We start from the raw sequence: 26,592 nt of genomic DNA, 5'->3' as shown, positions 1-26,592 counted from the left end.
ACAGGATGAATTTTTCAATAATTTTTTAAGCACTCCCACAGATTACCAACTGAATTTAGGTCTACACTTTGACTGGGTCATTCTAAAAATAAATAAATAAATAAATAAATAATATCTTAATGATGCCGTTTGTTCTCAATCTTCTCTACTAAACCTCTGAGGCCAGAAACAAAACAGTTTTACGCTGACAGTAAATTATACACAAGTGGACTCTCTTTACTAATTGCATGACTTCTGGAGAAAATTGGTTGCACTGGATTTTAATCAGGAGCACCGTAGTATCTGGGTGAATACAAAAATGCAACCGACTCTTCTCATTATTTTGTAAACCATTTTAAACACTGCGTGTCACTTCCACTTCAGAATTATGCGCTGCTTCATGTTGGTCTGAAATCTCTACTGTTGTTCCGTTTTTGCCTTTTGAATGAATGGATGAGCAATTTAAGCAAATGGTTGTGTGTTACTTTTATTTGCATTCATCCTCATTTACCTCAAAGTAAAAATATCACAGTTCATTTGAAATAAGACAAAACTAACTTGCATGTTACTTTTCAGCAAGATATAGGATTTTGTTTTAAGGCAATAATTATCAAATATTAGTAGGGAGGTTTTTTTTGTTTTACATCGGAAAACCATTTTGTTTTCTATGTTTTCTAACTTGTTTTGAGAAGGTTATTTTTTGCAGTGTATAAGACACAGGAAGAGATTTTGGTTATAAAATAAGTTTTCTATTTTTTTATCTCTAGGAGACAAAAGAAAATCTTGATTTTCTAAATCATGATTAAATTAAACTATTATTTTAACTCAGAGCAACAGAAGTACAAGCAAAACCTGTGAAGTTTGAGTCAAGAAAAATAAAAATAGAAGTGAAACATTCACACAGAAACCCCAGAGCAGCTGGACATTCTCCTGTAGTGTGTAAACCCTCACAGCCACTATGACATTCATGCAATCAAGCAGCTCACTGTGTGTGTGTGCGCGCGCGGACGCGTGTGTGTGTGTGTGTGTGTGTGTGTGTGTGTGTGTGTGTGTGTGAGCATAGACAGGGGCGATCCCACACTAAGCATTGGGTTGTTTAGCAGCTCTCTGCGTCAGAGCAGCTGTTAATATATGAAATGTTGCGCTGCTGCCCTTCATTTGTACTCAGTGGATCTCCAGACCTGGAAGGCATGAAGCCCGTGGTTAACGTAGTGTGCATTCATCGCTTTTAATCTAAACTGCTGCGCCGCTGGCACTCTGCTTCTCTTAAGGATGTTTGAGTATCAGATGCTCTGGGAGATTTCCAACACGATAAGCGTTCAGAGTGCTTCAAAACCTGAAAATGTTCAACTCACGTTGTTTTGATTTCATCTAAAGAATCAACCTGCGTTCACATCAGACGTCCTGAGGTGTACGTTAATCAGTAGTTTTCTTTCAAATCCAGAGAGAACAACTCATTTTCCAAAGAGTGTAGCAAAATGAGGATGTTGTACGAGATAATTTAGTTGTAATGTTGGTTCCACATGCTTTGTGTCTTTATTTTGTTGATATGTTTTGCTTTTTCATGTGCAGAAGTTTTTTTGAAATCCCACACTATGATTTTTTTTTTAACCTTCATCATCCCTAATTTTATTATTTTCTTCTCTAATGAATGGGCAGCTGTACCTCTCTGCCCATGTGTTATGTTGTTTGTTTTTGTCCTTTTGTGTTGTTTGGATGGGCTACACTGAAAAAAATTTCATTGTGGCAGTTTTTTCATCCACTGTATTTTACAGCTCATGAATAAAATTGACAAAATTGTTTGAGATTAGTCAAATAAAAAAAAAAATGCAAACACCCATTACCTGTCCACCAAGCTGGATTCTACATGTAGATCTTTCACTCTGCTTTTCGTACGCTCATTTTCAAAATCAGCTTCACCTGCTAATGTCAAGAAAGTGAGAATTATGGCTCTTATCTCTTTCATTCTTTTGAATCTAATGTAAAGATTTGCTCTTACAGACTGTAGTAAACTCACTCTGCATTAAAAAAAAAGTCTTACTGTTGTGTTACTTTAGAGCAAGTTGTGTAGCATCTGCAGAGCTGGTTGTGTAGCTTTATTCACATGATGTGCATGAGTAGATGTTCACCGCAGCCATCTGGGAGGACCCGATCCGAGAAAGCCTGCAGGTCTCTGTACATGCAACTGCACTTATATATTTTCATCTAATGTAGCACGACCATGTGGAGGATTTCATCTGGGTTAAAATGACATATATAAAATCACAAGTTTCTTTTGATTGAGATAATTTGAAAAAAAGGAATAATGTAATACAGATTAAAAGATTAATCGGTTGTCCAATTAACTGGTTGATCTTTGCTCAATAATTGGCATCAGAAACACAGAAATATACTAATATCATCAAAATGGTGCAACTTCAGAGAGCGCATTGCTGTTATGATGAAATAAATTGTGCTGAGAGACTACTGTACCAAGCATGGCGGTGGCAGTGTCATGGTGTGGACCCGTTCAATAAATGAGAACATCATTTATTTCTGTTCATTAGGAAGATTTTCCACTTACAGTTAACGGAAAATTTAAAATAAGAATATTACATCTCTAAAAAAAAAAAAAAAAAAAAAACTTTTTAAAAACATAAATGTGCCGGTATAAAACGGAAAAGTTTTATATCGGCTTTATGGTTGTGATTTTCTAAAGATACTTAGACTCTGACAAAAGAGTCTCATTGGTTTGTAATTTATTGATTATGACTATAAATGAACATGGCTGGAGTGAAGAGGCAGAACAACTTCCTTTAAAATGTTCAACTTTACCTTCAACCAACACAATTAGGTGTTATTTTGGGCCCACTGACTTTAAAGCAACAGTATGTGACTTTTATAAAATAAATTATATTTTTCACATATTTGTTAAAATTATTACTATGTTGTGACAGTAAACAATTAATCTGTGAAAAAACTGAACTACTTCCCAGAAATACACCGCTTGGTCAGAAACAACCAATCAGAGCCGGGAGGAGGGTCTTATCGCTGTCAATCACTCTTGTTTTCTGCTATGCTACAGATAATTCTGCACACTGGAGCCTGCCAAGAATGCTAAGAACAGTTAATGTGACGGCTAAAAAGTAGGTTTCCACTAACCATTAGCACATTGAGCACTGTGTACACAAGGTTGATTGACAGCACCAAGACCCTCCTCCTGGCTCTGATTGGTTGTTTTTGACCTGGAGTGTTGCATTTCTTAAGATGGCAATAGGAGGAGGAGAAGTTTGATTTTTTTTTTTTTTTTTTTTTTTTACAGATTATCTGTAAAAAGTTTGTCATGAACATAGTCACAGTTTGAACAAATTGGTAATATATATATATATATTTTAGCAAAAGTTACATACTGCAGGTTTAAGTGCTGAATAATTGTCAATTAAGCTTTTTAAGCACAACATTGATTTCTGCACATGACTATAAAACATATATACTCATGGGGCAAAGGAAAAAGAAGAAAAAAGTGGATTCATAAATTTAACATTGGCTTCTCGATAATCTAGATTTCAGAATAACGAACCCAAATCGATGCACCAGGCGACTCAGTGAGTGTATATGTTGCTGCATCTGCTGCATTTCTCTGTGTTATGGAAGTGATTTATGAATGTACATCCAGATAGTGTCAGCAGGCCACGACTGCTGGAAAATCGTTTCTCCGCAGCATATAGACTGCTGATTCAAGAGAGTTCTGCTGATTGCTAAAATCCCATCAGAAGGGGGTTATTATAAGGTTAGCATTCGCTCATAATAACCCCAATCACAACAACACGACGGGTTGTAAAGGGAATTGCCATCACAATGAAGTGAAGTGGCCATAAACAATATTAGCTTGACTTTTTATGGGAAAAGACCAAGGAGTTTGGAGGAGTGGGGTTGCTTCTCACAGGAAAGTGCTGCTTAAGTTGGCATAAAAAAAAAGAAGAAATAAATATAAAAAAGATTGGAGACTTGGTCTGCACTTGCAGCTGTATCTCAAAATGCAGTGAAAGACTTGAAAATGTCATCATTAGCAGGCATTTCCATAAGAAGAAGAAGAATGTCTAGCCAATCGTGAATAGTGAAATGTCAAGAGAAGAGGTGAATCTTTCATATTCTGAGCCTCTATCAAGACTCACACTTTGAAACTCTTGGCACAGTTGGATAAGAATGTCAAAAGACGAGCAAAGGGGAGGAAAAAAAACTGAAAAAGAAAGAGAGACTGCGAGACTGACAGTCGCAGAGAAGGGATAGGATGGGGGGAATTATACACAGACCTGTCTGCCTGTTATGCACCATTATGCATTTTCGCTTCATCATTAAAAGTTTTCTTAGAACTGCAGAGCAGCAAGTTGATTTCCTATTTTCTTCGTGGCCATATGCTGCAGAAACTCGTAAAGCATATCGTGATGCACGTCTCGGAGACAATCCTTTGATTAGAGACCTGAAGCGTTCAGGTGAAAGAACTGCGCTGGTCAATATGAGTTTACATAAGATTGCAGACAGGAGAATATGTATGTGACTTGAATAATAAAAAAATTCAATCATCCTTTGTCATGGTTTTTGGAATGTTCCGAACCCACATGCAGCAGACACTCAGGAGAAAACTGAAGATTGAGGGTTTTATTCAAAAACAAAAAAAGTGATTCGAGCTGGAGGAACAGCTGACAGGTCAGAAATGCCGGGGCTGGGTTTGGGGTTCAAAGAACGCCTGCTCAGGGGAAGCAAGGGAGAGGAGAGCCGACTCGGTGCTGCGTGCGGCGAAGGACCTTCCAGGGCGAGGAGATCCAGATCCCTGGCAGCGGGCTCGACTGAGTCCGGATTATGCCCGGGTCCAGGGCTCGATCAAACCTGAGACAAGGAGACGAGAGGTTAGAACGGGAACGTTCTAACGGGAATGTATTATCACACAAGGCTTTCAGATGGCTCTTAGTTACCACAAGGGTCAACACTCTGGCGTTGAAGTGTTGGCTGGAGGCTCCTCTTATAGTCCTGGAACTGATCAGATGATCTGCAGGTGTGTGCAGACACACCCGCAAGGTGGAGCGTCAGGAGAGGGACTGAGGGAACCCCCTGGTGGCGAGCTGGCGGCAGCACGGTGACAGAAGGCGACAACATCCTTCTTATAGAATGCTTATTCTACCTTTTTTTAAAAGAAAAGTTAAGTAGAATAAACAGAACTGAGAGAAAATGACCAAATTTAATCATATAATCAGCATTTAAATAAAACTTTAGTTGATAGACCGTTCACCTCCATTTGCAGATGCAATTCTTAAATCTCACATGATAAAACTATGGAAATGCCTCTGATTTTTGTCACCTGTTTGCAGGTTGGTGTGTGTTAAACCTGAGTCTATCCTTCAAATGCATGCCGCTGTGCACAAAACAAAGCTTATTTTCGCAAGATTTGCTTGTCATCTCGAGAAAAATGCGTAAAACGTCCACTGTGGGCTTCCGTAGTTTTCTGGCTCTTGCTCTTACATACTGGTTGTGATTCAGCAGCGTAAAATGTGATGACGTGTAACTTTGTTCCTGGTCTCAAGATTTTGATTCGGCCTGCATGTAATACAGTGTTTGAATGTGCAGAAATTAGAGGAAACAGTTATTGTTATAGCTAGCACAAGTTAGCACAACAGTTAGCAAACCCCATTGGATTCCTGAATGGTGTAGAACTCCATGTAGTCGGGTGTGAAATATTCCAGATACGGTACAAGTTCAGACTTCTGGGTAAATGTGGCTTTATACTGAAGATGAATCATCAGTTTCCAACAGCAACAGAGTTGATGTTGAACTGGAGTTTAGGGCCGGTCCCATGACAAATAAAAAGAAAAGCACATTTACCCAGCAGCTGATGAGAAAGGACTGTAACTCAGATAGAAGAGCAGTGAGTATTTACTACACACTTATTCAGGAAATTAGAATATTATTTTAAAAAATTCATTCATTTTAGCAACTCGCCTCACTAAGAAACATAAAAATAAATTACAAGCAGACTCATTTTGCTGTTTTAAAGTGTTTATTTCTGTTAATTGTGATGATTTTTCATCACAATTAAAGCTAATGAAAACATGACATGAAAGGTAACAACAAAAACCAATAGAAAGATCTTTATCAATATAGAGATGTGGGCTTGTTGAGAAGTTTGCTTAATACCTGCTGAAAGGTTGTCATTTCCAATAAAAGTCTTTTTTAATATATATATATAATTGTAATGGATGTTGCCGTAGAGTGAAAACAACGACTTGGCCAGAAAAAAAGTGTAAACTCTAAACAGTCTTTCCCACAAACAGAAAACACACTTCAAGTTCTCATCCTTGGACAGTATTACTGATACAAATGAAAAAGTATCAAATAACGTAGACCTAATTACTCCTGCACACCAATAAAACCTCGCTAAACGTCTCCCGTCTCACTTTCCATTCAAATTCATTTGCTTGCCTTGATATACGCGTATAAAAAGTACATTTAAAACCGCTGTTGTCTAAAATGTGCTGAGCACTGAGGATTCTCTCTTTGGCTTCACGCACAGATGCATTCACAGCCTCAAGCGGTTTGTGTCCCATCATCTGGCAACACACAAAGTTAGTTAGGACACTTTTCATTTGGCTGCTGCATTGCGCCAAGCCATCTCGGGGCAGCTTTATGCCGAGCCCCTGGTGCTTGGATGTTCAATGACAGATCCCAGGCGATGTCTTATCTAATCCTGCCGAGCAACAAAGGTGACCAGAAACGCCATTTATCAACCTGCCAAGCCCCAACTGGAAGCTAAACCCACGCTTAGCTCCTGTTAAAGACTTAAGATTCTTCTGGAAACATTGAATTGATCCTGAAGGATTCAGCATTTGGTAAAATACTAATCCATTTTTTTTTTTGCACTGGACCTATTCCTAAGAAGGAGAATTACCTGATTGTTTTACCTGCCTTCCACCAGTAACAAAGTAATGCTGATGTTCCAGATTGCATTACCAGGGCCTAAAGCTTGATTATTTTCTTCCAGCAGCAGTGGGATCTAGGAGACGCACTGATGTGTTGACTTGGCAGGTTTTCTAAGAGGCCATGCCACTGTCATGGTACAGAAGTCCCAGAGGAAAACCACTCTTACAGGCTGACATGCATTTCCAGCTGTGACGTAACCCAGAACAGAATTTAACAGATTGGCATGCTTCTAATAATTTCAAAATTATATTACTTATGGCTTAAAATAGGTTCTCATATATGCCAACTTGGCAACCTGCAAAACAACATACACATTTTGTTCTGGTCTTCACTTTAGATCATGTTAAGAATTTTCTTAATTGTAATTGGTCTGATGAGAAATCAGTCATAAATCATAGTTCAAGTCTGTCTTAGTTTTTGTGATACCTTTGCATTTTTCTACAAAAGTTAGAGAAATGTTGGTAATAAAAGATAAAGGTTTCTTTACTGTTGTTCCCCAGGCAAATGTTTTCTTGAACAGATGTAGAAAAGATTCTATCCAAACAACTTAAAGGGTTTCCTCCAGTACACTATGAGTCTGGCGGGCTGCCAGGCTGAAGCTTGAACTACAGGCGGCGATGTCACTCTTTCAAATTTACTTTCTTATGCAACTTGCTCAGTGAGGTGACAATCATCCTCCAGCCAGCCAAGCAACCAGCGAAATTCGTGCATGTGAAGTTTTGGGCATGTAGACTTATACAGCAATGTGACGCAAGAAAATTGAAAAATGTTCAACTTGTATTGCTGCCGTCACAATAGTTTATTGGGTTTCACCCTGGGTGGCTAAAACCGTAACCTGTCGTGTCGTGTGTCAAGCTCGTTAAAGTTGATGCATTAAACTAAGCAAGAGCAATCACAGCGTCTGGGATGGCTAATAATTACCTTGTCATATTTTAAAATTTCCTGCCAACTTTTAACAATTTTTTAAAACACAAAAACATATTGTGCCTCTGGTCGGCTCCCCATGCACTCCTCCCACTAAGATTAGCAACTTTTTAGGGGGAAACGCTGAAACTTGAAAAATAAAAAATGTAAGAAAGGCGTTAGTCTCTCCCCGCCTCCTTGGATGTTCTCATCCCATCATAGGCTCTTAATTTAGAGAGTGAGTTTGATGCGGATCTTTGTCTGATATGCATCATCGTGTGAGGAATGCCAACTTTGGACAATTTTTGGATCTGGTTGGATAGAGATGAATTTCTCTGCTGATGCTCGTCCCACACTTAAAGGCGTCTAATCCCAAAGTGATAGTTCATTACAGTCTGTGATTAGACCCTCTCCCGTCACGCCATCAGCAAACTAATAATGTGTGAACGGAGCTCATCAGCGAGCCGAGCACAAAGTGCAGCTTATGAGTAATTTTCTGAGTGCTGCAGTCCTGGAGACGTTCCAGACGTACTTCCAAAACACGAGGTGTAATTAGATCCAATTCAGTTCTTGGACCGCGAGTTTTACCGATGTGAAAGAAACTCATCATTAATCACAGAGGTGCATAGCTTATCGGTTGTCAGTCACATTTTTGTTTGAAATTGCTTCTCGTTTTGATTTGATTCTAATTGTAATAGGACATTGTTACAACTTGTGTGATTTTATTTGACTCTGTCATTCAAAACCTGCCTGGATTCACATTATTTATCCACCATGCATTTGTATACGGAATTATAAAAATGTCAATGTAAGACCTTTACAATGCTGCCAATGAATGTGATGTTAGACATTTTTGAGCCTTGTTCATCTTGAAATGCATTTTTATTAGTCTTATTAAAAAATTTTCTCGGTAAATTAGTAATATACCATCCATCCATTCATCCCCACTTGATAATATAAGGTGCTCACAGAACAACAGAAAGATACACATAACAGACAACCATATCTTCTCACACTCAGACATAAGGGCAAATTAGAAAGACAAATTAAGCTAAAAATATGCAGATCTTAGAGTGAAGAAAGAACCTAGAGTACAGAGAGAAACAACCTTGGATCCACCTAAGCTCAATTGTTTTATGATTTGTAACCCTGTACCTACTGCCAAGCATGGTGAAGGCAGCTTCATATAAGGATCTGTTTTTGCTAGTTCATTGCACAAAACAGGTGAAATAATAAACACGGAGGAGGATCTCCAAATTCTTCAACTTTGGATCAACACTCCAAATGTTAAACAACAAGATCTGGGTATTTCATACCATTACCATACAGTTACCATATAAATAACCGTATCATACCATTACTATACCATTATCATAATTCCTAACTCTACCCATTAAAAATGCATGGACTTTGCTTAAAAGTTCATAAAAGGAAGTTAAATTTACCAATTTAAATTAGCTCCTCTGCTCTTAAGAGCAGAAGTGGGAAATATTCATTTCCGATCCATAAAGTTGTTCTCACACGACCTAAAAAAATATATTGTCAATGTATTTTTTAAATTTTCACCAAAAAGTCAATGACTCCACACATTGTGTTCTCAGTGACTAATTTCCTTTGCTTTTTTTCGTGTCTCAGCACAACATGAATTGCTGTTAGACGTCTCTTTCTATAGATTTTAAGGTTTGGCTTTCTGAGTGTAAAAATGCCCCTGCAGCTATTATAAGAAAGAAAGGCTGCAGTTACTGATTAGATAAACATTTTAGTGAAGCTAAAATGTTTGTTTCTTTCTTTCTCTCCCCACAGATTCCCTCTGCTGAGTTCTGAGTGGACAGAATTCGGATAGGGTCTCCGTCTGAACTCTGTCTGGTAACGCCCATCCAATGGAAGTAGATATGATTGTTTAACCATTAGTTACCTGGCTGCTGGTTACTTTCTCAAAGCTTATACAGCATCTCACCCTACCTTGAGATAAATCATCAGTAATAAGTAAAGAGACACTTTAAATTTAGTTAGTGCCAACTCTCCTTGTGCCAAGATGGATGAAGCACCTAACAACAGGACTTCCTTGGTCAAAGGTGCCAAGGACATCGCAAAGGAAGCCAAGAGGCATGCTTCCAAAAATTTCAACAAAGCTGTTGATCGTGCCTCTGACGAATACTCTGCCCAACGCAGCTACAACCGCTTCCACAACGAGGATGAGGACAACTACAACGCGTACAATCAGCCGGATGGCCAATATGGCGACAACGCAGCCAACGACGAGGACGGGGCGTCCAGCGACGCAACTGAGGGCCACGACGACGAAGATGAGATCTACGAAGGCGAGTACCAAGGCGTGCCGGCCTCCAACAATGAAAATCCCCGGGATGGGCAGGTGGCTCTGGGCCTAAAGAGCCTCAAGAGCCAGAAGGAGCTGGAAAACGAGAGGCAGGCCGACGAGGAGGAGCTGGCTCAGCAGTATGAGCTGATCATGCAGGAGTGTGGCCACGGGAGGTTCCAGTGGCAGCTTTTCTTCGTGCTCGGACTGGCGCTCATGTCTGACGGCGTGGAAGTGTTTGTGGTGGGGTTCGTCCTGCCCAGTGCTGAGACGGACATGTGCATCCCCAACTCTGGCGCAGGATGGCTCGGTAAGTGGTCTCTTCACATGATGCTGTATGAATGTGTGAAACCACCGCAAGCCATTCTTCTTTATGTTACTCAGTGGGTTTTTAAACGTCCAGTGTTTTGTAAAATTGACTTTTGCATAATGTTATGATATTATGCATACCTGGAGTGAAATCCTTTAATCTCCCATGGCAACCATTCAGTTGTGCAAAACACTTGGGTAAAATCCACACAACTCCAGAAGGACTTGACTCTTTTAACACCAGACTTAAATTTTTTGACGATATCCCTTTAAATCATGATGTTGCTCATGATGATTTCTGTCTTACAATACTACTACATAGTGACACATGGATAACTAACCACTAACCATTGGTGATGTCACATTCAACATATTCTAGAGATAACATAAGTGCAATAACAAGGCATTTTATTAACATTTTGTGCTTTTCTGCCCCACAGACACTTATTTCTAAATGATTTTCCTCTGAAACTTTTCTGAAACCCACCAAATGTTGTGAAAAGCAGCCCAAATTTTAACAATCTTTTTCTTTTGTTCAACCAAGCATTTTCAAAAGTCAGTGTTGCTGATATGGAAACACTGACTTTAGCCCTCTAAGAAAAACACGTAAAACGCTAGACTGAAGTTTGTCAAAAACAAAGAAAACAAAGATCATGACTTCAGGAATAAAATCTTGTTTTATACAGATGACATCAAAAATTGACACTTTGAGTCCATAATTTGAATAATGTAGAAGCAGTCATGGAGTTGTCATGGCACCAGGTATTTGGATGCACGAGTAGGGGGTGTCATCACTCTGAATGTGTGCCGCTTGTCTTCCTGTTTTCTCACTGATATCAAAAATAACTTCAAGCACAATATTTTTTTTCCTTCAGTTTACACTAATATTGGATTCTTTACACAGACAACAAGACAAACAGTACCGTTTCTGCCGGCGCAGTGTTACGATTTTGAGATTGTTCTGACCGGAGACGGAGGCGAACGCTTCCCTTTGAAGAGCGGGACGGTTTGCTGTTCACCCGGACTGATCCCGTGTTGTGACTCATCTCTCAGTGGGAGCCAGGAGGGAAAGAATAGAAAGAATGAGTCATTTTACCAGCTGGCTTACACACAGCATAAATAATGGATGTGTGTACACGCTCACTTGTGAAGGATAAACCGTACACAATGGACTCAATTGGCGCTTTTATCACCGATCCTGTGAGAAGGTCAGCGACTCGAGAAGCGCTTGATAAGAGCGTCTTCTGTCTGAAAGGAGGAAACAGCAGAACTGATAGATTACATTGAAAGTCGGAGTTTATCTGCAGGAATGTTAGCTTAGAGTCAATGTTTAGCTGGTGTCTAATGTTAGCCTGCAGTTCATCACAGGAAGCACTTTTAAACAATAAGTTGTTCTCGTCCTTTCACAGATCCTGAGGAATTGATGCCAAATTAGTCAATCTTTGTTTCATCAGATCAAAGGATCTTTGCTGATTGTGCTGTAAACTTGACAGTCTTTTTTTTCACTATAAAGACGATAGTGTCTAGTCTTATAGTTCAGATCTAACTATTTCCTCCAACAATTTTTCCATTTCATTCAAACTTCATTTACATCATTTTAACTGAGCTTTACTGCTCCAAACGCTGCCAAAACGCCACTGTGTTCCTCTTTAGAGGTCTGTGTTTAGACAACTGCTAGCACACTTTTTATGTGTAAATAAATCAAAGAGAAAAAAATTATCTAAAACATTTTTTGACCCGTATAAACATTCATCTTGAATTATTGTAAGGGAATATTAGCATTCATTTATAATAATTTTAAGATATGAATAAAATGCCTCTTCCTCATGTTATAATCTAAGCTGAGATACCATCAAATAGCAGATTGTCGTCTTCTTCTTCTTCTCCTGTGTTTCCTCTCCATCACCCTCACAGTATAATCCATTTAATGCTCTCTCAGAGCTTCTCCGGCTCTCATAGCCATGCTGGTGATCTGACGATACGGGCTTGGGTTAATCTCTGCAGCATTGTGCTTTACTGCAGTTTAGCCATGGTAGACTGGCTCACGTACCTCCCTGGAGAAAAAGGGGAGGGAGAGCGAGAGCGCTGCTTTCACTCCCCTCCCCCCCCCTTTTATTTGGTGCTCCACGACATATGGCTCGGATGTGGGTGTTTTCCTGCATCGCTATAGTCTGAACAAAGAGGAAGAGCCAACTTTGTTTGTTTTGTTTTTTTGTTTTTTTTACAGAACTACATGTAATATGGTATTGATTTAAGTGTGCTCTTAACCATAATAGAATATAATAATTTATCTCTGCCTGCCCCCAACAAAAAAATTAATCAGTGGTGCACCAATATGAACATTCGGACCAGTCTCAACAACTGATATTTATTGACATCTATAAAAATATGTTGCATGTTTATGTCCGCTGGAATTATTTTCCCCACTTTTATTATCTACTCTCAATAATTAGTACATTTGTTTAGCATGAGTCCCGCTTCACACCTTTTGATTTTAGTTGGCCATGCTACGCTAGCTTGAGACGCAAAGCAGCTCGACAAATTTGACTGGCAGCCAATCAGAAAGATAAAACAATAATGTTCGATAAAGCCATAATTTTTCAATAGTGACTGAAAAAGAGATTTGATTTTTAAAAAAAATGTGTTGGATTAACTCTTTATATTTTTGCATTTTTTTCTTCAGGTTTTCTGAGGCCGCTCCTCCGGCGCCCTCCGGTGGCGCCCTCCGGTGGCGCCCCCTGCTTAGGAAATTAATCTGTAGCCATAATCGCTCACTTTTTAAGTAAACCTGGATAAAAGTTACACAACAATCTGAAATCATATTCAATGTATTGCATATGTGTGGATCAGTACTGCTGTACATGCTATCAATAGTCAAACAGTGCATTGACAGAACTTAGAGGGAGAGAAAACAGTAACTAAACCCCAATGAGGGGAAAAACAAATCAGCAGGTGTTAAAGTAATTAATATCTGAGGACCGTGATTTGCACCTGAGGGGTTTCTCCTCTCTCTCTCACCGCCACTCCTCGTCTGTCTCACCGCCTGCATCAGCCCACCCATCAGTCACACGTGGTCCTCTGGGGTTCCCCTCAGCGCTCGCTTAATGTCTCGAGCGTTCCAGCTGAGAAAGTAAGCGCTCGACTCGCCTGTGACGCAGGCCGTCTGTTTTTCTGTCTGTCTGTCTGCCCGCGCTCTCCTCTCATCCATGTCAGGATGCTGCGTGGCTGCGAGGAGAGAAAAACAGAGCAGAAACTGAGGCGCCGGGAAAGACTCGCGCTTACACATAAGAGCTAATTAAAGTGGAAAAAAGCAGCGCAGGGAGACCACTGAAGTCAGCTTAAGAACCGGAAACAAAAACAGAGCTGTTTAGTGTTAATAAAGTTAACAAATGCACCCCTCCTCTTGCTTTATGAAAATATTAACGTCATCTTTACTCTTTTTACTTGAATAGTAATGCTTTCATGAAGTCCTAGCTATGTGGAAATAAACGGCATCTTTTCGTCTTATTTCTGCTGTTCTTACTCTCACTGGCCTCAGTTAGATTTTTAAAGGGGCAGTATTATGTGTTTTCCATGTGCAATGAAGTAACTACGTTAACTTCACTTGTTGTATATTAAATATGATTTAAAAGAAATTTGACTTTGTAATTTAACACTTTGAAATTGAGCCTCTGTCTCTTTAAAAAACTCCAGCTCTTTCTGAAACTTCAGGAAGTCATCACAACCCTCTATTAACCCTTTAACAGCATTTTTACCAGCATTTCACTGAGAAGTAGCTCCCATAATGAGCTCAGCCGATATGCAGTTTCACCAGGTGTTTGCTAATTGCTGCTGGCTAGTCTGAAGGAGCTGAGTGGAGGAGTAGGAAGGGAAAGGCTCCTCTGTGAGGAAGAAGCTTGTAATCTGCAGCTCTGAGGAGGAACCTCATCCTCGAAGGCGGAGCTAGGTCCAACCAGGCGTCTTGCACAGCTGAATGGTTGTCATGGGAGATTAAAAGATTTCTCAAAAATGCATGAAAGAATCAAAGCAACACTCCATGTGTGCTTTTGATGAGGAAGTAATATATAGCAAGATGTAAAGCTCAAAAAGTTGATTTTACTTAAAACTGTCCCTTTAAAGTGCTGAGGTCACCTGTTTTAATCTACATGATTTACTTAAACTCTACATTTATGAACGGACTATTGCTTATCCAAATTATCTGGGAAGGTAAACTGCTTTATAGATGTGATGTACTTTATAAAACAGACATGGTGAAAGTGTTTGCTTAACTGCGTCAAACACGTGATACTGCCACCGCTACACTCTGGTGCTCGAAACTGACCCTCGCAAATATACATAAAAGCTTTCAAGGTCTGACCCCAGTTTGAACCCTAACAGAAAATCACAAATCCAATCTCAGAAGCCTTTTATGCTGCGTCTCAGATGCCCCATCGCTATAACCACCCTGCCGCCCTCCCCCCAACTGCTCCACACACACACACACCCATCCTCCACCCTTTATTACACGTACCAACGCAGCATGAGAGCGGCCATAAAACAAACGAGGTGGCGCTCCGCAGATACCATCTCTTCCCGAACACGCACCCGCGTGTATCTACACAAATCAGAAGGCGCCAGCCGTTTTTTATTTTTTTATTTTTTTTTTGTGCAAAATGCAGCATTTTCAGACGCTCCGTTTGATACCGTATCACACGGCCTCCTCCTCATATCCTGAAGGAGGCTCCTCTGCCGCTGCAGTGCATAGATTCTGTGACTGTCACCTGTAATGAATCACTCCCTCTTGGCGTGCCTGCGCAGCGTGATAAGGCCCCCCTGCTCTCAGTGAATCTGTCCCATCACCAGAGACGCAGCGAGCGCAAAAAGAACAGAAGACCTCCTCTCCCTCACCAGCTTATTTTCTTTGCTGCCTCATCAAACAATCGCATCTCCACTTCCACTAGCATTAGCATTTTTATTAGCACACAACAGAATAAAGTGGACCATTTACAGCCCTGGCAGCTCTCGCCCCTGTCCACGACCACCCTGTGTGGAAAAAAAAAAAAAAGGCTCCAAACTCCTGTGGAGGAGTTGCCGAAAAGAGAAACTACTAATTTATGAACACTTCAGTAGCTGTGTTTCCTTTACAAATGTGCTCAAAACTTTGTCAATGTTCCGCTAATGTCAAAAGAAAACACAAGTTTGCAATTTCGACATTTCTGTTAAATAAGAAACGCAATTAAAATCACACTTGAATAAGTTTGTTCATGCAATAAGTTGTTAGAAAACAGTCCATGCCATCATAATCCATTCACTTCCTGTCATCTTCTTTGTCTTTTCCACCAATAGCAACATCCGGTTGTTGATGACATGACTCATGAGATGCAAAAAGTGTTTCCATTGCAGTTTTTCATATCAACTTTAAGCGTTTCAGTAACAAATATATGATAGAAATGATGGACATCAGTCAAGTTACACATCAACACATTTCAGCAACAAAGCACTTAAGTGATTTACTCCATAAAAGCCATTTATGAAACAAGTAATAAACACCACATTTTGTCAAATATCATCAAAATAATCAAATACATGTCAAATATGTTGATCAGTGTTCCAGTTATTACGACTCAAAGCCAAATGGAAACATGGGTTTTTAGTCTAGATTTATAGGAACTCAGTGTTTCAGCTGTTTTGAGTTTTCTGGAAGTTTGTTCTAGATTTGTGGTGCATAGAAGCTGAAAGCTGGTTCTCCATGTTTGGTTTTGGTGTAGAGAAGACCAGAACCAGAAGACCGGAGTGGTTTGGAAAGTCCTTAATGAAAAGAGTCCTTAAACCTTTCAAAGTGTAATAAATACATAATAAAGTAAAGTTTTAAAAAAGAATTGCCTATTTTTTGTACATTTCTATACTCCAAACATTAGAGTGACAGAAAAGCAAAGAAGGTAAATAATCTTGATGGGGGTTAAATTTTTTCTCACAGCCTTTATTGTAATCTAACAAAACGGCAGAATAATTAAAACCTGGCCAATAAAAATTGAACAGCTGAGTCATAAACTAACGCATCGTCACCGTGCCGTACAGAAGTTACTGTAACATATTCCTATGTACTTATAATGTGGTTGTAAAGGCTAGTTAAATGAAACCTGATCGTACCATCCTCACACTGCAGAGTTGATCCAAACCCAGACATATCGACTGTCATTAGACTCTGGCAGTGTAATCGCAAAACCCCCAGTGCAGTTAAAACACTGTCTGGGTGATCTACAGCATCGTGGACTGGAGTCACAATGTGGTTCATTTTAGTTCTATGAGCCGAGCTCAACTAATCGATCCTCTGTGTGCCATCAGTGTAGTCTGCTCGGTGTGTGGCTGGGAGCAACTCAGTTTAGTTTTGCTTTAAAAAGATACCAACATCTCAAATGTTGTAGAGATGACTTCCCACAAGAGGTGGGCGATACGGACTTAAATTTTTATCTCAGTATTTTGGAGTTCTGTTATGATAGCGATAAAAGTGACAATAAGAACTATTTATTACTGCTTTTTTAGGTAACTGTATGGCTGTACCTTAAAGAATGACTGATTTGTGTCACTATGCTGCACATAGTAACTACATTTAACAGTGTTTTCAAATGTATTGCTGCTTATTGATGCTTTCATTGAACAAACAGTGGAGAAAAACAGTAAAACTACCAATGCGGACAGTTTTAGGTGGCTTTAAACATATTTTATTGGAATTTATCATGACAGCAATAAATCAGAATTCCTATTGTGATAAGAAATTTATCACGATAAACGATACGATTCCCACCTGCTTTGCTTCTTTGAGTCTTTGCTTCAGCATTCCCGGTTGTACTGCTCCTGATCAGTTTTATTGTTCGGATTAGTTACCAACTTCACTGCAAAGACACAAAGTCTCACCAATCATTTTTTTATATCTAATATCTAATGCAAATATCTGACAAATAAGTTTTCAGCAAGACAGGAGCTTCTTTTAAGACAACAATTCATTAATTTTGATGAAAAAATACTAGTTCTACTGTCAGATTATTTCACTTATTACATGGGAATAATTTATTGGTATAAGTGAAATAATTTGCCAGTAGAACCAATACTTTCTTAAGTAAACATTTACTTAAAACAAGCTCTTATATCTTCCTGGAAAGGTTACTTGTAAGTTAGTTTTGTTTTATTTCAATTGTACTGAGATATTAGAAACTAGAACATACATTCTTGGTAAGATTTTGTGTTTTTGCAGTGTTAACGTTTCTAAAAGCTGAATATGTTGAGGCTTTAGTAATTTAGTAATTAAAAATATGCCTCTTTGCTCTCTTTCTGCCTCCTCCCCTCTCTGCAGGCAGCATTGTGTATCTGGGCATGATGTTCGGAGCGTTTTTCTGGGGCGGCCTGTCGGACAAGGTGGGCCGCAAACAGTGCCTGCTCATATCCATGTCCGTCAACGGCTTCTTTGCCTTCCTCTCCTCCTTTGTTCAAGGCTACAGTATGTTCCTCCTCTGCCGCATGGTGTCTGGCTTTGGGTGAGTCACTTAACCTTTACCTTTCATTACTTTCCCCGCTCTTCTTCCCTTCATCCTCAGTGGAAATGAGATTCTGAAGGCCCCTGTGAGGATTGTCCCCCTATATGCAGCCTGATCCTTCCTTCCGCTGCTCGTTGCTCTGCCGTCTCGTCTTCTTCTTTAAAGAAATCGCACAAAACCGACACGTTTGCAGAAACAAACCACAGACAATAGGTGAACATCTGCAAGCTGTTGTCAGCTCGGCTGCCAGCTTCCTTGATAAATGGTTTGCCGACCCTTTGCAGTTATCCTTCAGCATATTCATACAGTAGATGAGTCTTTGGTGGCGTTGATGTGAGCTGATAAGCTGCCGAAGAAACAAATAGATTTGGTTTTAGCGGACTTGAATGGGTTTGCCAGATTGGTTTGGAAATGTTCTGTTCAGTTTATCTATTTATGGACAACAAATGTCATCTTAAGGCACTTCAAAAGTTAAACAGGCCATCTTCGTATAGCGTTAGCTTTTTAGCATAATTGCCGAAGTCATATTTTAAAGGGTCAGTATTATGTAAAATCAACTTTTTTGAGATTTACAGCATATAATGTTATTCCCTGATCGAAAACATACATGGAGTCTTGCTTTGATTCTTTCATGCATGTTTGAGAAATCCTTTAATCTCCCATTGCAACCATTCAGCTGTGCAAAACGCCTGGGTTGGACCCAGAACCGCCTTTGAGGACGAAACTCCTCCTCTGAGCTCCAGTTTCCAAGTTGCCCCACTCAGCTCCTTCAGACTAGCCAGCAGCAATTAGCAAACACCTGATGGAACTTTTGAGCTCATTATACATGCTAATTTTCAGTGAAACACTGGTAAAAATGTTGCTAAAGGTTTAATAGAGGAGCCATGTTGTGACTTCCTGAAGGCGAAGTTTCAGAAAGAGCAGGAGTTTTTAAAGAGACAGACACCCAGTTTCAACGTGTTAGATTGCAAAATTTTAAGTCATTGCAAATTTCTTTTAAGTCATGTTTTTATGACAACTGAATGTAACATATTTACTTGCTTGTTCCATAAAATCACACCATGGGGCTGGAAAATAGACAATACTGCCCCTTTAAAGTTTACATGCATAAAATATGGAGAAAATCCAATCATATTTTACAAAACATGATATTTAGACTGTTAAGAAGTATCCTGATAGGTTGAGGACATAGACAATTAGACGGGGGAATGCAGCTGTATAAGGAGATCAATATTACACAGACTCTCAATGAGGCCAAATTATGACTGAGGCAAATATGCTATGAAGCTAACGGTTTAATAATATGACAACAAGCTAACTCCAAATGTAATCAACACAACACAAGCCATTCATTATTGGTGGATTAAGATCAAGTTAGATAAAATCCAAATCCGTCATAATTACAGCAATGAAGTCAAATTCAACTGTTTACAAAATGCAAAGTGGTAAAAATTTCAAGGAAACCCAGCCGACCGCTTTGCTATTGTCTTATTCTACCGAGTTGGGGGAAATAAGTTTGGCTTGAAAGAAAGAAATACATTTTGCTAACTTCAATGAACAACACTTCAGAAGTGGTTTTACAAACCCTGATAAGACTTTAGATTATCTTGTCATGAGACAGTATCTCATTATTACGAGCCATCGCCATGGTAATGAAATCCTAATAAGTAGCGTAGTTAATATGTGATGTTGGAGGCGTTTTGCATCGTTTGGATCTGTGGTGGCCTTTTTCTGGAGCCAGGGACGTGGCTGGAAACGCTGAGGTGTGGCGTTTTGGAGGGTGTTGTCTCCAGTTTAACTGGATGCAGCTTGTTTCATTAAGCTTTTCCGTACCTCATTAACTTCGATTCCATAAACCGCCTCAGCAAAACAGGAGGGAAGACGGGACTTAAACAGCCAGATGGAGAAAAAAAAAGGAACCACAGATTATGTCTGTGAAATCTTTGTAATTAGGCTGAAATGAGGGAACAAATTGTCTCTAAAGAATTAACCGACAAATCTGAGTAATAGTCGGAGAAGTCCATGTTTACCAAAACCTGCTTTGACATCCATCCATCCCTCCAGACCAGGCCCGGCACCTTCAGATGATTCAGCACGTGTAATAATCATATCTATGTCTGGAAGAATGTGAAAAAATGTGACTGTTTCCACTTCCCTCACGTGAATTAACTTTCACTGCAAGGATGCAGTTACAGTAGAAACAACACAGTTGTTTGCTCAAGCGAGCTGAAGTATAACAGCTGGTTGTAAAGCCCAGATCAGGCCATAAAGGTGCAAACTGGCCGCAGCACAGTGCACTAACACAAGGTTTAGGCTGTTGGAAAAGTATTTAAAATTTGACACTTTTTTGTCAAAAAAATAAATGGAACTCAGTTGAGCGGATAGAAGCCAACAAGGGAGAGAAATGTCCCCGGCTACAGACTCACAACACTTTAAAAAAAAAAAAAAACACCAGCACCAATAGGACCTTCTTCCACATTTCATCATGTTACAACTACAAACTTCCTTGTACTTCTTGACACGTTAGAAAGTACATGTGAAAATGCACATGTTCTTTTTATGATTAAGGGTCATAATTGACAATTATGACACTTAGTAGTGCATAATCGTGAAGTGAAAGAAGGACGACACAGAACAATGTGTACGAAGGTCTGGAATACGTATTTATTCACCTCCATTCGCTCTTATGTCCCTACATAAAATCCAGTCCAGCCAGTTGCCAGCAGAAGCCACCCAGTCAGTACACACAGTCCAGCTGCGTGTAATTTAATCTCGGCGTATGTCCAGCTTTGAAGTCAAAGTCTGAGGTTTGTTGGAGAACAAAAATTATCATGAAAAGAACAGCAGATAAGTCAGAGAAAGTTAAGCAATAAAACATCATCTTAAGTATTGGACAACTAACAGAGCAGTGTTCAGTTTGTTACCTGAGAATGGATAAAACATGTTACATTTGCAGCATGCCAGCTACCCTTTATCTTCACTTTATTCGACTTTATTCTCTCAATACTACGACTTTGTTCTTATAATATTATGACTTTATTCCTGTACTTTTTAATTTGTTAAATTTTTCTTGGTGTGCCCTTAATATTCCACCGTAGGCTGACGTGCAGATGAAAACCAACTAAACTGATCCCAGTTTTTCATTAAGTTGATACTAGCTGTGTTCCCTTTGATAATATAATTGCACAAATTGGCATCACAAAAATAAATTTGCTTAATGGAAACACGGCAATTTTGTAAAAACGGTTTTTGCGCTAGGATTAGGTCGTTTCTCTTCAGTATTGAAATTGGGTTGTTTCTCAAAACTGAGACAGAGACACTTTTTTCGCATCAAATGAGCCACGTGATTAACAGCTGCATTTTACAACTAGTGGAAACGACTGAACAGATGACAGGAAGTAGCAGGAGGAAGATGGTGCAGCATGTTTTAATGACTTATCGCTTGAACAAACCTTTTCGCGTGTGATTTTAATTGTGTTTCTAATTTAATGGAAACACCACGATTGCAAAATTATGTTTTTTGGCATTAGTGCAACAACAAAGTTTTGCGCAAATTTGGAACAGAAACGCAGCTAGTGTTAGAGACGAACGCTGAGTGAAAGCTCATGATGCACAGTGATCATCATACATCTCGTCTAAGATGAAATAACATATTTGAAACATCTGAAGCATGTGATATGATGACTTTGCAGGATTGGCGGCGCGGTGCCCATCGTATTCTCATACTTTGCGGAGGTCTTGGCCAGGGAGAAGCGAGGCGAGCACCTGAGCTGGCTCTGCATGTTCTGGATGATCGGAGGGATTTACGCCTCAGCCATGGCCTGGGCCATCATCCCACACTACGGTGAGTGTCAGCTCTCTGTAACCTGATGTGCCAGGACTATTGAAGATGCGTACATTGAATGTAGAGCTGGACTATATAGCTGAAAAACGCATCACGATATAAGCGTTTCATATCGGTCAATATAGATAATTAGAGATTAGATTTTTCTTTTAAATATCTGAAATATCTGGTGGTGTGACCTGTATTATGTTTAAGCAGCTTTGAGGCATGGTGACAAAACCAGAAACTTCTGCTGCGCAAGTTATTCAACACTTTGTTGCTAGATAACCAAAGAGCAAGTGAGTTAGTCAGTGTCGCCAACCTGGCTTAGCTAATCGTGAGAGGTTGAGCGGTTAAAGTCTTTTCTCTACCTATATATCTCCCAGAATGCCGTGCGGTCCTGGCTTGGAGTTCAGTGAAATTATACATATTTTTTTTTTTATTTTTTTATTAGGGATGTTTAGACTTTTGAGAGCCACTGTTTATTAAAATGCTTGTGGTTCCTTCCTCGACTTCAACCGAAGTGAAGAAGCAGAGTGTAAAAGTTTGAGTAAGACGAACACACAAGTCTCTTCTTCTGCAGCGAGCAGCATCATTCTTTGTCTGTTGTGTAGCATCCCCTTGGGTCTCCATCCTACACTGTAGAGATCTTTTACGCCATAATAAAAATCCATTACACTAACCAAGTGTGAGGGGTGGAGGTAAAACTGTGAATGACTTTTTATAGATCTGCAAATGGGTGAAATACCTTGAGCAAAATAAGACTGCATTAGTTAAGAATCAAGAGACAGAGAGAAGCTGGACTGTTGGATAAGAGAGCCAGCATTGCTCAAGCCTGCAGGAATAATTTAGGACATAATGAAATGTTAATGATATTCCTAATGACTAGGATACACACACAAAAAAAAAAAAACAGCTGAATGGGTTTTAATGTCAGTCTGAAGTCCATACATTATTATACGACACATAATATGTGGAGGGCATTGCATATAATTTCTCATTTGCAGGGATTATTTACAAAGCAGGCGGCCTTCAGGGAGCAAACAGATAGCAGGTGGCTGTGTAGGTGGAGCAGCAGTAGACATGAAACGTACACTGACTTGCAAAAATATTCAGACCATGACCTTTTAAAAGGGGCAAAATGATGTAAAATCCAACTTTACATCATGTTATAATGTTGTTCCCTCATCAAAAACATACTTGGAGTGTTACTTTGATTCTTTCATGCATCTGTGAGAAATCCTTTCATCTCCCATGGCGGCCATTCAGGGTGGACCTGGGTGGATCTAGCTCTGCCTCAAGGATGAAGCTCCTCCTCGAAGCTGCAGTTTCTAAGCTTCAAAGTAACCCTCCCCCACTCAGCTCCTTCAGACTAGCCAGCAGCAATTAGCAATCACCTGGTGGAACTGCTGAGCTCATTATAGGAGCTACTTCTGGGTGAAACGCTGGTAAAAATGTTGTTGAAGGGTTAATAGAGGAGCCATGTGGTGATGACTTCCTGAAAGTGGAGCTTCAGAAAGAGCAGGAGTTTCTTAAAGAGACAGAGACCCAATTTCAAGGTGTCAAATTACAAAGTAACATTTCTTTTAAGTCATATTTTACATATACAGCATTTTTTAACAACTGAAGTTAACAGACTTTCTGTGTTTTAAAAAAAGGAAGTATGCCCATGATTTTTTTAAATGTTTGGATTTTAATTAGCTGAATCTGAAGGTTTGATCACAGGAAAATGTGAAAAAGACATTTTTTCCAAGGGCTTCGACATTTGTTATTGTAAATTAAGTTAAGAAAAAAACATGTGGAACACATAAGTATCATTCAGGTACTGTGAAATCTTCAGTTAGAGGAAAATGTTTAATGTCATTTATGCCTAATCAATATTTGTTACGTTGATTTCACGGAGATTTACGGAGCAGAAGCAAAAAAAACCAAAAAAACAAAAAACATTTTATTTCTTAGGTGTTTGTTGCTGCAGGGATATGGATGAGGTGTGAGTCGGCTGATCAGAGCCAAACAAGCAAAATAAAATCAATCCGGTGCGGAGAGCTGGAAATCAGGGAAAAGGAGCAAAGAAAAAAAGATTAGGAGGATGAGAGCTGTAGCGTGTTCCTGATTTATGTGGCCTGTGTCAGAGATAATCGAAAGGTGAGGGTATACTGCAGAGGACTGGAGGGACGTAAAGAGAAAACAAAAGAGAGAGAGGGTGTAAAAGGAGAGGAGGGGAAAGTGATGCATGAGGAGGAGTCTTTTCTGGTTTCAGGGCTGCGTTGATAGGATATAATGAACTGTGTTCCTGGATCCTCGCCAGCAGCACGCTGACTCTGCTGGGACTATTATATGGAAGCGTGACTCTATAGGTGTATTGACACCGCCGTGATTAAGCACTTTTAGTGGGAAGTGTTAAGTAAAAAACGTCTCAGGAAGTTTTTTTGGAGAGCTAAAACAATGCCTGAAGACAATGTTACATAAAAATGGCTCAAAGAGTCAATGGCAGGTTCTTTTTGCTGCTAGGTGATCTGTTTTCTACCATAAAGCCAGTTAACTCTAACATCAGCAATACATGGTAAGATCAATGGGAAAACAAAACAGAGCGAATACAGTTTTACCCAACACTCGCATGCATTCGCTTTAACCCACGTTGGGAATGTTTTGTGCCAATAATTTCAAGGAATTTCCTCACATCTACTCAGTTTCCTCTGAAAGGAGTGCGATTTCAAATAATCTTTCTAATTTTGTTGAATCAGTGTGATCATTTTCAGCAGTTCTGATCCCTGCTTGAACACACCAGCTAATTCAAACAGGGACCTGAACTGCAACTGGAATAAGAGTTTATTACACTGGTTATAGAATATAAAACTAAACTGAGTCATAATTGAGATTTTTATTTTTCAGTATTTTATTTTTAAAATTTATTAAAAAAAATATTTGCTAAATAATAAATAATAAGAGAAATAAAGTGTTATGCTACTGGTTTCTGATCGCATGTTGCTTTTCTGACTTTTTACTTTTGTGTTTTTATGACGTAAAGCACTTTGAACTCCCTTGTTGCTGAAATGTGATGTACAAATAAATTTGGTTGATTGAGAAGCTCTTGGCTGGTTGTTGTGAAGTAGCCAATACAGGAGCGCTATTTATTTTCCTCGGTGCTGATTAGCTTATACTCCCAGGAGCAGTGATAAGAAAGACTGTAGATATTATGAGAGTTTCAGCAGCTTTGTAAAGGACATAGGAACTCTTTTGGTGAATTAAAAGGTTCTGGTGAGCACATGTAGTAACAAACACGTAGGCTATGTGTCTGTCTTAGCTTACAGATAAAAGCTACATTAGCTATGCTAATTTTGCTAGTTTGGCAAGTTCTGCAGTAAATAGCACTGAAATTGAGTAAAGTACTCAAAAATTGTCAGAGCTAGTTAAAGCTTGTGGCTTATTATTGTCATAGAACCTTCATAGCAACTGCCTATCAAGATGGCTGTCAGCTACAAAGCTCCTGAAAGTGTAATGTCACATGAGGCTATATAGCATCATTTTTAACACAAGTGTCATCTCCAGGGTCTTTGTAAGATGTTTTATTTTCTCTTGTCTCTGTCAATATACACACACATACCAACATCTCTACAATCCTCATTTTTGTCAATCTTCAAACGAGAACCAGAACCAAAATAATCTGAACCAGGTTCCCTGGTGTTTTTGGCTGAGTAAATATAAAAAAGGCACAGACGCACGTAAAGATGAAATGTTTACTTTAGCTGTAACTCTGCGCCATTTAACCAAACATACAGGCTTTGTTTAAAAGCACACTAGCTTTATTTGCGTGAGTGATGGCGGGAATGCCGAGAGCGGCAGCTGATGGAGGTCAATTGATCAGACGCCAGTGTTTTAACACATTCTTTTTTTTTTTTTTCTCCAAGATGCAGTGACGTGTGGGTAATAGGTTCCGCCGCAGTGCTCGCTGCATTGACTAGTGGACAAAGGCCAAATAGTATGCGAGTAAGTTCGAGAGAAAAAGAGAGGGAGAGAGAGAGAACCACTTTGTCTTTTTTGTTTTTTTCTTTTATTATGTTGAAATTCACAGGAAACAAAAAGGACAGGCCGATTTCAAGAAGAAAACATTAAATATTCTGCGTTTAAGGTTGTTTTTTTTCTGCCATTTCTCTGATGAACACCGCAATGATTAGAAATTAATCTCATAACGTGAACAATGACCAAGGACAGTGTGTGTGTGTGTGTGTGTGTGTGTGTGTGTGCGCGCGCGCATGTGTGCTTTAGCTACATCACTTCCTGTAAAGACGGGGACATAAATCTTGCTGAGTTTCGGAATCAGTCAGCCGTTCCCTCCAGTCCATTATAGCTATAATTCCCCTAATGAGGTTTGTACTCTTACAAGCTACAGCAGCCGTCGAGGCCGCGCGTGCACACCGATACGTTTCACTTATATCGCCTACATGTTTCTGTGCTGCAGCTATTTTGGTGATGTACAGGTGGATTAAATCCAGACAGAGTTATTTTAAAAGAAAAAAACTCGATGTGGCGTCCAGAGCGTTGGAGGTGGTGGACCCGGAGTCTCCCCGAGTCTGGTTCCATCATCGGAGGTCACTTTAAAAGATGCACTGTAAAACTTAATCTGTTTTCCTTACTTGAAATTGTTGTTAATGTTAAATTAACTTGTGCAATTTTAGTGAGCATAACTTCATAAATCTGAGTATGTTATTACTTAGAAGGCACCTTTTTTATGGAAATAAACTCTGAAGCTTTCTGAAGGCACTTTAAAAAAAACAAAAAAACAACTGGAAACTATATAT

The 26,592-nt window shown here is 39.4% G+C and overlaps 1 protein-coding gene and 1 long non-coding RNA gene across 3 annotated transcripts in view; one reads left to right on the top strand and one right to left on the bottom strand.

Annotated features, from left to right (window-relative positions):
* LOC103135853 (synaptic vesicle glycoprotein 2C-like) overlaps positions 1 to 26,592 on the top strand; it is a 46,900-nt gene that overhangs the window by 8,153 nt on the left and 12,155 nt on the right. For both annotated transcript variants that reach the window (XM_007548798.2, XM_016669832.1), the window contains exons 2-4: positions 9,637 to 10,460; positions 17,790 to 17,970; positions 21,663 to 21,814. In XM_007548798.2, the coding sequence (XP_007548860.1) occupies positions 9,869 to 10,460; positions 17,790 to 17,970; positions 21,663 to 21,814 (925 nt within the window). In that variant the 5' untranslated portion in view covers positions 9,637 to 9,868. The remainder of the gene's footprint in view (positions 1 to 9,636; positions 10,461 to 17,789; positions 17,971 to 21,662; positions 21,815 to 26,592) is intronic.
* Positions 10,994 to 12,684, bottom strand: LOC107835877 (uncharacterized). The gene is made up of 2 exons (XR_001661703.1): positions 12,310 to 12,684; positions 10,994 to 11,707 (listed from the first exon to the last, which is right to left on the bottom strand). It is a non-coding gene; the product is annotated as an uncharacterized LOC107835877 (long non-coding RNA).

The sequence above is a fragment of the Poecilia formosa genome, unplaced genomic scaffold (genome assembly GCF_000485575.1).
Source record: "Poecilia formosa unplaced genomic scaffold, Poecilia_formosa-5.1.2 Scaffold28, whole genome shotgun sequence".
Classification (NCBI taxonomy): Eukaryota; Metazoa; Chordata; class Actinopteri; order Cyprinodontiformes; family Poeciliidae; genus Poecilia; species Poecilia formosa.
This window is presented reverse-complemented; position numbering and strand designations above follow the sequence as displayed.